Raw genomic sequence first — 15,471 nt, forward strand, 5'->3', positions numbered from 1 at the left:
ATATATATATATATATATATATATATGCTGGCTGGGTCAGCAGTCCATCCCAGAAACAGACAGTTCGACAGTTCCAAATCTTTTTTCTTTTCAATAAACTTCATGGGACCAAATTAGCTACATACAAATGTAGTAAATTTAGTTCTATACAAAACCCACCCTGACATATTTGGAAAATGTGCCTTTTGTTCATCCTCACCGTCTCACTGTGGTGGAATGCCGAGTGGACGTTTTAAAAAAGGAGCGGATGTTGAATGCAGCATCCAGCAAGGTGTGTGGTGTCTCTAGGCAACCATGACAACAGCGCCTGCGTGCAGCTGCGAGCGCGAGAGGGGGTATGATACCTGTGTGGTTGCCTTAATATTTTTTATGTTTTGCTTTGTTCATTATTGTTTTAATTTACATTTAGTGTGACAGATGTGTCTATCGAAAATATATGAAAATGCGAAACAAAAATATGGGATAGTAGATAGCGCTGGCAGCGCGCGCATGCTCAGTAGTAGATCTCCTTCATTGTGCCCTGTCTTCAGAAAAAGCAACGCTTAGCTAGGCTAGCTGTCAATCCACTCAGCAGCATCACGCCAAGGTCCTCTGTAGGCTTTGTGGATAAGGTTGCTAATAGCTCTGCTGGACAGGTGAGGAGCCTTTGACAATACGAATGAACCTCAAACACACCGCAGGGCTTTTAGGGGGCGTGCGTCAGTATCAACTATCGCGTTTGTTTCCAGCCTTAGCTGCATTTCTTCCGAGCGCGTTGTAGCGCAGTAGCTAACGGTGTCCCTTATGTAATGATGCTGAGCCATGAAAAGCACAGCGTAATCCCTGGAGGAAGGCTTTTCCACGTTTTTAGGGCAAACATTTGGAAAGGCGGCGTTATCCTGGCCTTTATCAGCTGAGTGGGGGTTTAACTGGGTTTAGGGTGGGACCAACAAAACAGTCTCCTCATTCAGGCTGGCCTGAGCAGCAAGCTGAACCCCCCTCAGCTCCCTCACTGGCCCATCTGCTGCCCTTTGTCCCCCTGCAGAGATGCTACAACTATCTGTTGATAACAGAGGAGGTTCCAACCTCTTCTACATCCCAGGTGGTATTAATGAAGGTTAACCCCTCTGAATGAAGCACGGGACCCCCACAGTTCCCAGGCTCTCAGGAATATTATGGATTAGACCTGGAACTTATTCCAGGTTTGAATAAGTTCAGTGAAAGGGGAAAAAAAGTGTTTACAGTTCCATATCCTATTGTCTAGAAATTATATTCTCCATTGATCAACTTCTTATCTCTCTATATACTTAATTCATTCTTCCTTCCACTAATTAGCCCCAGATTCATCCTTCCTTCTGTCCATTTACTCTTATCCTTCTTTGTGTTTATTCTTTCCTTGCTTCCATCCACCATCCATCATTCTGTCATCATCCTTATCCTCCCTTCCTTGCTTCTTTTTTCCCTTCTTTCCATCCCTCTCTTTCCTTCCATCCATCTGTTTTATCTAACCATCTGTTTGCTCTCTATCCATGAAACTAAAAGTACACTTTGGTGTCTTTAAAGGTTTATAGTTCCAAGATAACAAAATCTGAACACCTTTAAAACCCACTTGCATTAGCAAATTAACTAATTCCAAATTTGCTTGCAACGTACAGCAATAGAATACATTTTTATGAAAGTCAAAGGCAATAAAAGAAGAACATGTTTACAATTTTACCTTTTGTCTTATTTTGGGATGAGGAGGCTGTAATTAAACCATGAAAATATCAGTCTATTATCTAAATATTTTAGCTTTAGCCACTTATAATTTTTGTAGCTGTGGTTTAAACAGTTTTTCTACTTTTGTCTTTGTCAGAAAAAATGGATAATCCTCCTACATACACGGACCTTGGCAAGGCCGCCAAGGACATCTTCAGCAAGGGCTACGGTGAGTAATGCTTTAACCACAGGGAAATATTATTCCCTGCTGGGAATTTCTGGAGAGCAACCTTCTTTTTTTTTTTCGCTGAGTCGTAGTACAGACTAGAAAAATTGCTGTTCCTTGTGAATGCTAATCTGCTGAATGAACGTAGCAGAAGACGCTAAAGAGAGAATTCCATTGAGTAACACGGGGTGCATCATCTCAAAGAGACTCGTCTCATTTAAACGCGGTTACCAGTATCCAAATAAATTCTTGACCTGTGAGGACCGGGACCCTTTGATCTAAATATCTGACTGGGCTCATGTCTTTGCACGATATCATTTAGGAGAGGGAGCCATTCAAAAATGACCCAACAAAAATATTTTCTACGGACGCCAGTGGAGGAAGGGAGATGACATAACAGCGCTCAACTAGTGTTTCAAAGAAAACCATAAAGTCTACGACAACGAAACTTATATTTCCTAAAATCAGACGCACATGGCTACGTTATGACGCGTACATTATTTCTGTAGAGAGAAATTTGTACAAACAGGAGCATTTTGTTTGTGAAAAATCCATGAAGTTTGGAAACACGTTAGTTACTAGAGTGGCAGAATTCCGTCATATTTAGTGTGTTGACTTTTTCACAGTCAGGAAGTGAATACTTAAACCGGATTTGTTCACTTAAGTCAATTTATTGTTGGTACTAGTGTTGAGAGTGTCCATCCTTACAAAGTCTTAAATTCATGCATCTAAAATTCATTTTAGATACATTTTGACTGAATCCATATTAATGTACCGTTTAAGACATTTGGTACTAAATGTCTTAAATTCATCTGAAAAAATGCAAGTTAGCCTTAAGTATGTTAATCTTAAATGTTTTTGTGGCAGAACTATTTAATCTCGTAATTTTTCTTGCTGCACTTTTCTGTCAGGCGGGGTCCTGTGGTGCTGCAGGGGTTAAGCACAACCCACATAAGGAGGTCTTAGTCCTCGACACGGCCGTCGCAGGTTCGATTCCCGGCCTGGTGACCTTTGCCGCATGTCTTCCCTCTCTCTGTGTACCTACTTCCTGTCTTATCACTTTCAAATAAAGGCCACAATAGCCAAAAAATACCCCATAAAAAATAATAAATAAATATAAAAAGTACTTTTCTGTCAGGCAAACGTTTCAGTTGCTTCCGTTCCGTTTTGTGACTTGAGATGGTTGAGGCTACTGCTAATTAGCTGCTAATATACCTTTGCTATATACCAATATATCAATACACTGTTACATGCATTCTGTGCAAAAAAACTCGGCACTACCAGAATAAATAAGACATGCCATTGTCTTTTGTACGTTTCTGTCCTGATGCAGGTCTTAAATTTCGTTCACACTGGTCTTAAAAAGTCTTAAAATTGAGTTGGTGAAACCTACAGAAACCCTGGTGTTGGTGAAGCTTCTCAGTGACATTCGATTGGCTAATACCTGCAGTGGAGTCCTCCTGCTCACTGTGCGTGTGTTTTGAACCCAACAGGTTTTGGGGCTGTGAAGATAGATCTGAAGACCAGATCTCAGAGTGACGTGGTGAGAACTCCTTTTCTTTGCTCCATTTCTCCTTTCTCATCCTGCTGCTCTCCAGCCGTCCGATCACCAAAGCTCAGACACCTGCAGAGTTGCTGTTGCACATCTTCCGCTTCACGCTCCTTTAAGCACCAGTAATCGCTGTAAATCTGAGCTTTAAGGTTTCCCAGGATGCCGAGCGCCGCCGGCGTTCCAGCTGCTTTGCTTTACCTGACCTCACCCGCAGAGAAACTCGACGGTCCGTGATTGGTCGTGTGTCTCTCTGCCTTTCCTTTCCTAACCGCCGCTCTGTCTCCATGCTGCCGCCCCGGACTGCTCATACTCTAACGTAGATGGTAAGATGGACGTCCCGAACCTAACCGACCGCTCTGGCGGCTCACTCCTCATCTCCCCCACCGTGTCGCGCAGAGCTCCATTCACCCCATCCTTTGCTTTTACTGTCCGTTTCATATTTTCTTTTACGTTTCTTTTTGTCTGTAATGTTCAAATTTGTTTCTGTCAGTTGTGGTCTCAGAGCATAATATGAAGAATAGAGGAGCATTTTATCCTTCCTTACATATAGAGTTCGAAGGGAAACCTCTAGACGTCTAAAATATTCCTACTAACAAGTTTCTTAAAGGGGCAGTATTCTGCAAAATCAACTTTTTTGCACTTTACATCGTGTAAAGTGCAAAAACTTACCTGAAGTGTTGTTTTGATTATTTCACGCATGTTTGGCAAATTCTTTAATCTCCGTGGCAATCATTCAGTTGTGCAAAACGCCTGGGTGGACCTAGCCCCGCCTTCAAAGACAGAACTGCTGTTCCCAAGCTTCCACGCTTGAAAACTTGGTGTGACTCCCCCACTCAGCTCCTTCAGACTATCCAGCATCAATTAGCAAACACCTGGTGGAACTGAGCATCAGCTGAGCTCATTACAGGAGCTACTTCTCAGAGCAACACTGGTAAACACGTTAAAAGGTTAACAGAGGAGCCATGTTGTGACGACCTCCTGAAGGCAGAGTTTCAGAAAGAGCAGGGATTTCTTAAAGAGACAGTCAATTTTTGATTATATTTGATATGTAGCGGAACTTAACATAGTTACTTGCTTATGCTATAAAATGACTCTGTGTGTTTCTGCTTCTTTCATCTTCTCCAAGTTAAAAAATGTCAACTCAGGTTCCAGTGTCTTGTTATCTTTTATTTCTCCATCAAATCTGTTCCATAACAAATCCTGGTGAAATCATGGAAACATGTTCATAGCTCAGTCTGTAGTGATATACGGGTTCAGGGAGTTGCAGACGTGTTCATCTAGTTCCTGATGGCCGTCCTTGATTGTGTCATGATGCAATCTGTGTGTTTATTTGCAAGTGAAGCAGTGAAAGGGGATTCAGTCCCAAGAGAAAAACAGAAGGAAGAGGCTTTAGAAAGTTCACCACTGAAATGGCTGGTCTGGACTAACATTAGGCTTTTTTTGCTTTAAAACCGTCGAGTTTGGCTGAATAAAACCAGTTCTGTAAAAAAACGGTGGACAAAATCCTAATGTAAAACCTGCATGTTGTGTTTGTCTGATATTCAAATTAGTTTGATGATCTGAAACATTTAAGTGTGACAAAAAGTAAAGACAGAAAGTAGAACTTTGATTTTTTTTTTCTTTCTTGTTTACCTTTTTACTTTTTTCCACCCTCAATGATAAACAAGTTTGTTTTTGGCGTTTATCTGAGGTGTTTTATTTTATTTGGTTCCTGTATGGTTACATAGAATCAAACATATTTATTTGTCTGTCTTCAGTCAGAGGCTTCCTCAAATTTGCTGTAATTTAGACTGCTACAGGAGACCCTTTCTGCCCACATTAGCCTCTCCAACTCGTATTACTTAAGGTTTTGGAAAACATTCAGTAATGTGAGATACATCATTTAATTGAGATCAAAATTAATTAATACACATTTTATGTCACGAGGAAATAGTTATTGTGGAGAACTGAAATTCTAAATTTTAAACACCTTTATAATCTTAAACAGCTTTAGGAAAATTCCATGCAGACAGGTATGCAATGTGTGTAGTTACATATTTCTGCCACTGGAAGGCAGTGTTAGCAAGTTCTTTAAGTTGTCTCCATGTAATTTGTGGAAACTTGAGAAAAACAAAGGTTTTCTAGTTTTTGCTGTTGTTGTTTTTGTTTTTGTTTTTGTTTGTTTTTCCTCATCTTATTTGCTTTCTACTTTTACCAAACAGTGTGTGAAGACCCGCTTAGGGTTTTTATGAGAAACATAATTTGAGTTGAAAATGATAATCTGTGGGATGCCCGTCTCAACAAGGAAGAAACCTAATACGAGATAAGCATCAGTGTTTGTATTGTTTTGACTTTGGTTTCGGCAGGAAAGCAGAACCAGTTTTGTCAAAATGCTGCAAAGTTCACTGAAACAAACTTTCAGTAAAGTTTACATTAGAAAAACGCATGACCCAGACCCAGCGGTTTAAGACATATTATGCATATTCAGATAACAGTAGTAATATATGATGAATGGACAAATACTGTTGAGGAAATGTTTAAAAAAATCTATAATTTAATCTGAATTAATGCTTTCATAAGAAAAAAAAAGCCACAACCTAGTTAACAATTAAAATGTGGAAAAATGTATATTTTAAATTCTTTGACTGAATCTTTTCTGTCAATGGGAGAAAAAATGGTTTTATTACTATTTTATTACCATTTTTCAATCATTCTTGTTTTGTTTGCACCTAACGTTTCTGTCTGCATATGTTAACTCTAGCTTTATTACATCAACATATGTTGTCAATATGGTGGTAGTATAAAAGATATATTTAAAAAAAATGTATTTTACTTTTCTTGATTTTATCCACACTTTGTGTCAGTTTTCTGTCTGTTTCTTGTACATGCTTTGTTACTGGCGCCTCCTTGCATGAAATCAGAAATATCTACATGTGCAGGTGTTACTGTAATGATTCAAGTGCATGTTGTGGAAAAAGAAAGGTCAACTTCCTTTTAATACTAGAGTTCTGTGTATCAGGACATGTTAAAAATGATCTTGGCATGTGAAATATTAGTGTTGGTGACTGGAAAGAAAAAAAGACTGAACAATAGTGGTTTGCTTGCAAACGTCAAGAGAAAGACTCTCCTCTCTGCAAAGCAGCACGAGTTAGGGGTAGAAAGTTGATGATGAGCAGTGGACCTGTAGGAACAACGTTCAGCTGCGTCAGAATGACTGGAAAATAGATCCGTAAAACCACAAACCTTAATGAGCTGTAGAAATGTGAGCTGATAAAGTGAGACAACAAGTTATTGCTGCTGAATACGGCTCTGTGAGCTATTAGTGAGAAAAATTGGTAACACTTTATTTGACAGGGTGTGCATAAGACTCACATTACATATGTCATATATATCATAAACTTCATTGTCATCACCTGTGATGAAGATGGGGGCGTTTTCTTGAATGTTTACGACTGCTGTCATGAAGTATCATTTGGTAAATAATGACACTTTTAATGCAAGTTTTAATGCAACTTTGCATTCAAAATGTTATTATTTACTGAATGGCACTTAATGACAGCAGTCGTAAACATTCATGAAAACGCCTTCATCTTCATGACAGGAGTCATGTTTATGACACTGTCATGTCAGTCTTATGCACACCCCGTCAAATAAAGTGTTACCCAAAAATCAGGTCCAGACACATAAAACCCTGGAATTGAAACATAATTTGTCCTTTCTTTTTTCCCTCCACTAACGTTTTTTGTTCTTGTTCCTGGTCTGGTTCAGTTATGGTTTTTTTTTTTTTTTAACCTCTAATAATAACAGTTGAGGCGCTCCGCCAGGCTGTTACCTCGTCCCCCTTCTTCTCGCTGTGCAGGAGTTTCACACTACAGGCTTCAGTAACATGGACACAGGGAAGGCTACCGGCAACCTGGAGACCACGTACAAGGTTAAGGATCATAACGTGACCCTCAGCCAGAAGTGGAACACAGACAACATATTGACTAATGAGTTGACTGTGGAGGACAAGGTGTGTGTGTTTTTGTTGTTTATTTAGTTCCTCCCCACCCCAAGTCATTGTTAAATGTTGCAAATGTTCTATCAGTTTAAATGTGCTGACACTAAGCTTTCCTCTTCAGCTTGCTAAAGGACTGAAGATTGGCATGGAAACTTCATTTGTACCAAACACAGGGTGAGGCCGCTTTTGTTTGTCTCTGACTTTAGACCATACCAACCTGTAGGTCGGGTGCAGTCCAAGAAGGTTCTGATATTGTGTTTATTCACCTTCAGACATCTGAATACATTTGACAAAATTGATTGTCACAGATTTTTTTTTCTTTTGTAATAATACAAGAAAAAGTCAAATAAAGTAATAATAAGAGAAGAGTAAAATAGCAATAATTTGGGAATGACGATGTGATGATACCAGAAAAAGATGCAATAAGACGAAAATTGTCATAATATTATGAGAAAACAGTTGTAATAATCATTACGGCGTTGAAGTTGTCATTTTTTTGAGAAGAAAAAACTTAAACTGAGGAATGTTGAGCATCTTGTGGAGTTATACTTTATCAGTTTTACAAATAAAACTGATAAAGTATGAAGTACTTACTCTTCACACATCTGCATCAAATTATTATCAGTAGCAGGACTCGATTTAGCAAATGTCTGTCTATTCCTCTTTATTCCGCTGTTACGACTTTATTATTGTATTGTAAAAAAAGCAGTCCTTAGCCTGGCCCAGTTGCTCCGTTGTAATTGCCAGATTTTTCTGTAAGCTATTAGAAAATGCAACAAAGTTGTTTTTCAAAAGCAGCCTGTTGCGTGTTCGTTAACAAATGTTGCTTCAACAGGAAGACGTACGAGTGAAACCACACATTTACATATACACTTATCAAAAGACACAATCTTTGTCTCAGTCGGCATTACATCAGATGAAGCTTTTCCTGTTTTAGGTCAGTTAGGATTAGTAAAATTATTTCTGTTTGCTAAATTAACTCAAAGTTAGAGTTTACATATACAAAAACAATCACGTTTTAACAATTTGGGAAAGCGTCAACATTTAGACTTAGACTTTGTAATGGAGGAACACATCTTTATGCATTGCCTCCTTGTGAGACATCATGGAGAAACCAAAAGAACCCAACCAAGATACCAGGAAGACAAATGTGGAGCGCCGCAAGTCTGGTCGGTTCATCCAGATGAGAGATGGGACGTTTTCCCAGTAATGTGAGTTCTGTTCTCATGTGGGCTGAACAGCCGTTAGAACTTGGTGACCATCAACATCAGCCAGGAAGTTAAAGCTTGGAAACATACTGGTCCTCCGTACTGGACATGTACGTTCCGTATGGGGAAAAAAGATGTGCAGAATCTGGCCGACACAATTTTTACAGCGTTAATACTCTGGATCGTTCCCGCTTGGTTGCAACATAGCGACACCTGAGAGCATGGAGGTGCTTATGGTCAGAATCATGAAGTTCTCTGTCTTTTTGAACCTCCACCAAGAGGAGCTCTTGCTTGTCCACCATGTTTTTCCACACTGAACTGTCTGCATAGTTGCAAAATTTCAGAGATGCGCTTTGTGGAAAATTTGTTCTGTGCAAAGTTGTTGTAGCAAGTTGGCGGATGTGTCACGCATAAAGAATACAACCAAAGTGATCGCGAAGAAAACAAAGTCGATGTTTTGTTGTTGACGTCACAAAACCTTGATCTTAGACCCACAGAAAATGAGTGGGAAGAGTGGAAAAGGTGTGTGTGGGTAAGGCATCCTCAGAAAACCTGCTAAGCCTGTTGGTAGGGGTGCTAGATCAGTCCAGCAGCGGGCCTGCTGTGCTTTTGTGTTAAGAAATGTTAAGTTACAAAAATTTGCAGGTGTATGAGAAGGCATCATTATGTGGAAGTAATAGTAACATGAGCCCAATGCTCAGGTTCAGGAATGGCACTTCCAGTTCAACATGTCAACTACAAACCTAGCTACATCTGTCTTTACTGTGTAAGAACCCTGTTCAAGATAAACATGGGAGGCTGGTGGCAAGTAAAGCCTGGTGGCCCGCCAGGCTGATAATTCACTGGGAGAAACCCTGAACCTACAAAGCTGTCTCAGTTCGGTCATCCTGTCTTTAGGAATGGATCAGAATTCCAGGAAACTATTATTAGAAGTTTGTGGAGGAAGATCTGAAACATTTCAAGCTGAATTAGCAATTCTACCAAATATGTGGGAATTTTTTTGTAAACTTCTGATGGGAAGAAACCAAAGAAATTCTGTCATTGTTTTGGCATTTAGAAATAAAATTCATGTTTGTCATCCCAATAATCTACAAAATGTAAAAGTTTAAACTGATCCAATGTCTGACATTGAGAAAAAAAAAACCCGTTGTGCATCTTTTTATACAGTAAGATTGTAAATATATGGTTTTAATGCAGTTCTGTAATGAAGAGTAAGAGTAGTTGCTGCTTGACTTTATAGCAAGAAAACTGGCAAGCTGAAGACGGGCTACAAGTGCCACAATATGAACCTGGCCTGCGACTTGGACCTCGCGGGCCCCATCGTCCATGGCTCTGTTGTGTTGGGCTACGAAGGCTTGCTGGGCGGCTACCAGACACTCTACGATGCCACCAAATCCAAACCGAGCCACCACAACTTTGCCGTGGGATTCAACGCTGCGGACCTTCAGGTGCACGCCTGCGTGTGAGTATTTGGTTCGAGTTCACTGGGTCTGGGCCTCGGCGACACGTCTCCCAACGCTTTCTTCCTTCTTCTCTCTCAGTAACGAAGGCAGCGAGTTCAGCGGCTCAATCTACCATAGGGTGGACGACAAGCTGGACATGGCGGTCACCCTGGCCTGGACTGCTGGCAGCAACAACACCCGCTTCGGCATCGCAGGCAAATACATGCTGGACAAGGACACCGCTCTGTCTGTGAGTGCTCTGGTTTCTCTCTGGCGAAGGCTTTCAACCTCTTGTCGTTGTTTGTTTTTGGTTCACAGCTTATTATGTTTCCACACTCAGGCCAAAGTGAACAATGCCAGCCTGATTGGACTCGGCTACACCCAGGGCCTTCGACAAGGTAGGCTCCGGCTCAGAACCGGGCGGCTCCGGCTCAGAACCGGGCGGCTCCGGCTCAGAACCGGGCAGCTCCGGCTCAGAACCGGGCAGCTCTGACCAGCCCAGGAATTTTGGTTGACATGTTCAGGTTGTGTAGAAACAAGTTTTGTAACCGGGGGTGTAAAGTCTATTTCAGTTTTCATCTACTGACAGAATTGCTCACACCCCTTGATCTTTTTCTTATTTTGTCACATTAAAACCACAAAATTTAATTAACTTAGTGTTTTGCAGCCTGTAACAGGTTCTAGTCCAGTACTGCAGTGTATTTAGTTCCACTCATCTTCATCTCAGTGAACCGATTTCCTTCATTTTGGGTGATATGCGATCGGCCGATTCTCACGATCTTATCTGGGCGAAGATTTGAACATTTTTCCTCTGCCAAGAGAGAGGGGACTGACTGCAGTGACAAAAGAAAGTGTATTACTTCTGGAGCTGAAACGATTAATCGTGATGAATCGATTATTCAATTAGTTGCCAACCAATTTACAAATCGATTATACAGACTCAAATAAAGGCAATTTGCTGAAAAACAACACATTTAGAGTAAGTAATTAAGCCAAAGCTGTACAAAATAAATATACATTTTGCACTTGAATAAAATAATCTTCCCTGTTTTACCCAAAATGCCTCCAGTTGCAGTCATAGCTTCACCTGGCTCACATTCATGAATGTCAGGCTGTTGCAATTTAATGTTCTTGTGTCCAATAAAATGTTCCTTATTTTAAAAAGTAAATTAATTAATTGATATTTGCATCTTTTACTGTATTTCTAATAGTCTATAAAAAGGTTTAAGTGGTAAAATGAAAAATCTGTGAAAGCTGCCAAATTTTCAGAACAATCAATGAAATAGTTGATGTCTAAAATAGCAGCAAGTTTCATGTTTTTCAGTAAAATAAGATTAGAACATTGGAGGTGAATTGTGACGTTATAACACTCGAGTTGTTATTACATATATTGAAAAAGTGTTATCGATCAAAAAGGTCAGGCTGAAAACTTCACAAGTTTAATGGGATTCAAAAATCCAAATATATAAACAGAAGTGAGGAAAAGATGGAATATCAATTCACCTTAGAGACATTAAGAACAGGAAGTGATGAAAATAAATCTTGTGTAACATTTTGGCTGCAGAGTTGACATTGTGAAGTGAAGTGGTGCAAAGCGATGCTTGTTTAAATCAACTATTTTGCTTCTTGTTTGCCCAATCTTCTGCAACAAGTTTAGCGTCTATTTCACCTAATTGGCTGAAAAAAAAAATCAACAAAAATAAAGCACTGAAAATGTAAAGTTTTAAGTTCTAAGTGTCTTCACAGTCGTACTGGATTCTTTTCATATTTGCTCTACTCGGTTAAAAAGTGGAAAAAGTGCTGAAACTGAACAGCACGAGTTTAAAAATACATCTGGATTCATGAGTTTAACAAGTCCATATGTTCAATGATTGGAAAATGATATTTCTAAGCTTTTCTGTTTGTGTGTAGCTGCAGCTACTGCCGCTTCATGCCTTCATTTTTAAAAACACATGAGCTTTAACATGTGCTGGACGCTGCTGGAGACCTGTGGTTGTGGTGTGTCTGCAGGCGTGAAGCTCACCCTCTCTGCCCTCATCGACGGGAAGAACTTCAACGCAGGTGGACACAAGCTGGGGTTGGGCTTCGAGCTGGACGTGTAACGAGAACTCCACACCTGTACCGGACAGCACCACCTTTCATGTAGCTCCTCTCCTCTGGACTCTCCTCACCTTTACCCTCCTCCCTCCACCCCCCAGTCCCCCCCCCACACACACACACACTCCCTGCACTCCTTTCTGACACTAAAAGTCAAGTCTGGAGTCGGGGGAGGGGAAGTGTCGGCCCTGAAATTTGGCGGTGCGCGGTTGCGAAGGAGTTCCTGATGTTCTGGCTGAAGTCACACCATTTTATTTCGCTGTAGGTCTTGAAAGACGTAACCGATGGTGTAAAAGTGTGTAACTCATTCCAGCAGTCTTTACCTAAAAGCATGAAAGAATGAAAACATGGTCGCACAGGCTGGCTGATGTTTATTTGCTTGGTTAAAAAGGTGCAGTGTGTCTGCTTTTTTTTTTTTTTTAATAAGTTCAAACACTTTTTAATTTTTACTCATGCCCGTTTTTATTTGGTTTAAACTGAAATCCTTCTCGGTCATGAGAACCTTTTACGTCTGCGTGGCCGCTCTGTCTGACAGGTGAAATCAATGTGGTGGAATCTTCTGGTATCTTCCCGTAGTTTAGTTTTGCATTTCTACAGCGTTGCTTTCATCTGTCTCGGCTCAACGGCCACAAAGATAGCGAGGATGTTTTGCATCGAGGCGCAGCTGGTTCCTCGAGCGATCTCTGGTCCGTAACAGCTGCTTGTCCTCACTGGTTCATCGCCACACCGTTAAAACCCCTTCAACCCCCTGAGCCTCCTAAACCCCTGAGCCCCTCCCTCAGCTTTACTGTTTCTACAGTCACATCACACATCTAAGATGTCTTATTTACTTTAGCCTTCAGATTGTTGTCATTTGTTTTTTAGACACAGTACCTCATTTTTTCCAATGTAAATTGAAGAATTCTAATAAAAAAACTGGAAACATGTCTTGATTTTTTTTTTCTGTATATTTCATGTCAGGATCACTGATCCACTTTTTTCACTTCTGATTCAGACTTGGACTAGGCTATTCTAAGACATGGATATACATGGATGTACTGTAGCTAATGTAGCTAAAGTTAGTCTAAGTTTACTAACTAGAGGATTTAATGGAAATTGATCACTTTGGATTTTATGCATGGCTGCACAGTGGTGCAGTTGGTAGAGCTGTTGCCTTGCAGCAAGAAGGTTCTAGGTTCAATTCCCGGCCCTGGTCTTTCTGCATGGAGTTTGCATGTTCTCCCTGCGCATGCGTGGGTTTTCTCTGGCTACTCCGGTTTCCTCCCACAGTACAAAAACATGATTGTCAGGTTAATTGGCCCCTCCAAATTGCTCCTAGGTGTGTGTGTGTGTGCATGGTTGTGTGTCTCTGTGTTGCAACCTGTCCAGGGTGACCCCGCCTCTCACCCAGAATGTTAGCTGGAGATAGGCACCAGCACCTCCTGACCCCACTAAGGGACAAGGGTGTAAAGAAAATGGATGGATGGATTTTATGTAGGGATATCAGAGTAAATGGTGCTGAATATTTACAGTCTTTTGTTTGAAAAGTATCAATCCTTTTCCTTCCACATCACAACGTCGCACTCTGTTGTGTAAGTAAAATCCCAAGGAAGTGAACTGACAAGTAACAAAAGATGAAAAAAATACATCTATAAGGGTGTGAATATTTTTGGAAAGCCTTCCAAAAGGCTTTCCAGCCAAGATGGTTGTAGTAAAAAGGGCTAATATATCAAAGAGAAGCTATTAGACTCTACAAAGAGTTGGGCAGAGTTGAAACACTGCAACATTAAAGAAACCACAACATAATCACAAATGAAGTCAAATGCTGCCAAGCGGCTACAGACCAATAAAAATCATTCAACAGCTGGAAAGATGCAAAAAACATTAGCGGTTAGAAAGAAAACATGCACATGTTGGTGCTAATGCTAACTGGGCTAAATGGGCCATAACAGGCCATCAGGCCCGTTTTGTTATGTGGAGGGTTGCGTTTCTGTTTTTAACTGGTCCAGGCCTCAGTGTTTTTGTAACCTCGCCTAAATGCTGCAACACTTACTGTAGAAGCACCGCCTTCCTTTCTTTTTTTCCAGTGGCCTTAATCCTCTTCTGTAAAATTCACAATAAATACAACTGTGGATATATCCATTTTAAAGGGGCAATGTTATTTAAAAAGTATCTAACTTTTTAAAGCTTCCATCAGGTGATAATGTTATTCCCACATCAAAAACATACCTGGAGCGTTGCCTTGATTCTTTCATGGATGTTTGAGAAATCCATGAATCTCCTGTGGCAACCATTCAACTGTGCAAAACGCCTGGGTGTGCCTATCTCTGCCTCCCCCACTCAGCTCCTTCAGACTAGCCAGCAGCAATTAGCAAACGCCTGGTGGAACTGTGCTTCTGCCAGTTACGTCTCAGTGCAACGTTGGTTAAAAAAAAAAAAAAAGTTGTTAAAGGGTTAATAGCAGAGCCATGTTTTGATGACTTCCTGTAGGCGGAGTTTCAGAAAGAGCAGGAGTGTCTTAAAGAGACAGAAGCCCAATTTCAAGATGCTAAAATCTGAAGTCAAATTTCTTTTAAGTCATATTTGATGTAGCAATTTCATTGAACTTGAAGCAGCATAGTTACTTGATAGTGCTATAAATTGCACTATGCGGCTGGAAAACATAATACTGCTGCTTTAAATGTTTTACTGGCCTGCATGAATCATTTCTGCTCTGTGGGGTGGGCAATCCTGGTCCTGGAGGGCCGGTGTGCTGCAACTCTTAGATGTCTCCCTGGTTCAATACACTGGAATCCAACAGGTGAATCACCTCCTAAGTGCAGTCAGGTTCTCCAGAGTCCTGCTAACGACCTCATTATTTGACTCAGGTGTGTTAAAGTAGAGACACATCTAAAAGCTGCAGGAGACCGGCCCTCCAGGCCTGGAGTTGCCCACCGCTGTTTGTTAGAGAACAAATACCATCATGAAGATGAAGGAACACATCAGGCTGTTGCTGTCTGACAGCAACAGTCTGTCAGTACATGCCAACAGCTTAATTTCCAGGTAGTATAGACGATGTCTATACACCGCCTAATGCACATATGAAACTGTACATTCGGTGAATGCACAGTTTCATATGTGCATTCACTGAACCCTTCTGTAGTGGGTTATGATTCCTCCCCGCCCCCCCAATTACTAATATAATTAGTGTATTATATTAGTAATACACTAATATAATGGGGTATTACCACCATTATATTAGTGGTAATACAACTAATATAATGTAATTATATTAGTTGTATTACCACCCCCACGCCACTAGAGGCAGTAGC

At 40.6% G+C, this 15,471-nt stretch overlaps 1 protein-coding gene across 3 annotated transcripts in view; it reads left to right on the plus strand.

Annotated features, from left to right (window-relative positions):
* Nucleotides 1-496: 496 nt before the first annotated feature.
* Nucleotides 497-15,471, plus strand: part of LOC106947461 (voltage-dependent anion-selective channel protein 3) — a 28,627-nt gene continuing 13,652 nt past the window's right edge. Inside the window, exons 1-10 of one of the 3 annotated variants that reach the window (XR_001424994.1) lie at nucleotides 497-635; nucleotides 1,836-1,906; nucleotides 3,397-3,446; nucleotides 3,776-3,778; nucleotides 7,294-7,446; nucleotides 7,556-7,608; nucleotides 9,883-10,104; nucleotides 10,184-10,334; nucleotides 10,425-10,482; nucleotides 12,095-12,281. Coding sequence is in view for 2 of the 3 variants with exons in the window: in XM_015032468.1 (XP_014887954.1) it covers nucleotides 1,840-1,906; nucleotides 3,397-3,446; nucleotides 3,776-3,778; nucleotides 7,294-7,446; nucleotides 7,556-7,608; nucleotides 9,883-10,104; nucleotides 10,184-10,334; nucleotides 10,425-10,482; nucleotides 12,095-12,186 (849 nt within the window). In the remaining variant the exon portion in view is untranslated. Of the gene's footprint in view, nucleotides 636-1,835; nucleotides 1,907-3,396; nucleotides 3,447-3,775; nucleotides 3,779-7,293; nucleotides 7,447-7,555; nucleotides 7,609-9,882; nucleotides 10,105-10,183; nucleotides 10,335-10,424; nucleotides 10,483-12,094; nucleotides 13,108-15,471 lie in introns of those variants that run through there. The other 2 variants (XM_015032468.1, XM_015032469.1) reach the window with 2 other exon arrangements.

Source organism: Poecilia latipinna, unplaced genomic scaffold (genome assembly GCF_001443285.1).
Source record: "Poecilia latipinna isolate Pla-1442-1.1 unplaced genomic scaffold, P_latipinna-1.0 Scaffold242, whole genome shotgun sequence".
Classification (NCBI taxonomy): Eukaryota; Metazoa; Chordata; class Actinopteri; order Cyprinodontiformes; family Poeciliidae; genus Poecilia; species Poecilia latipinna.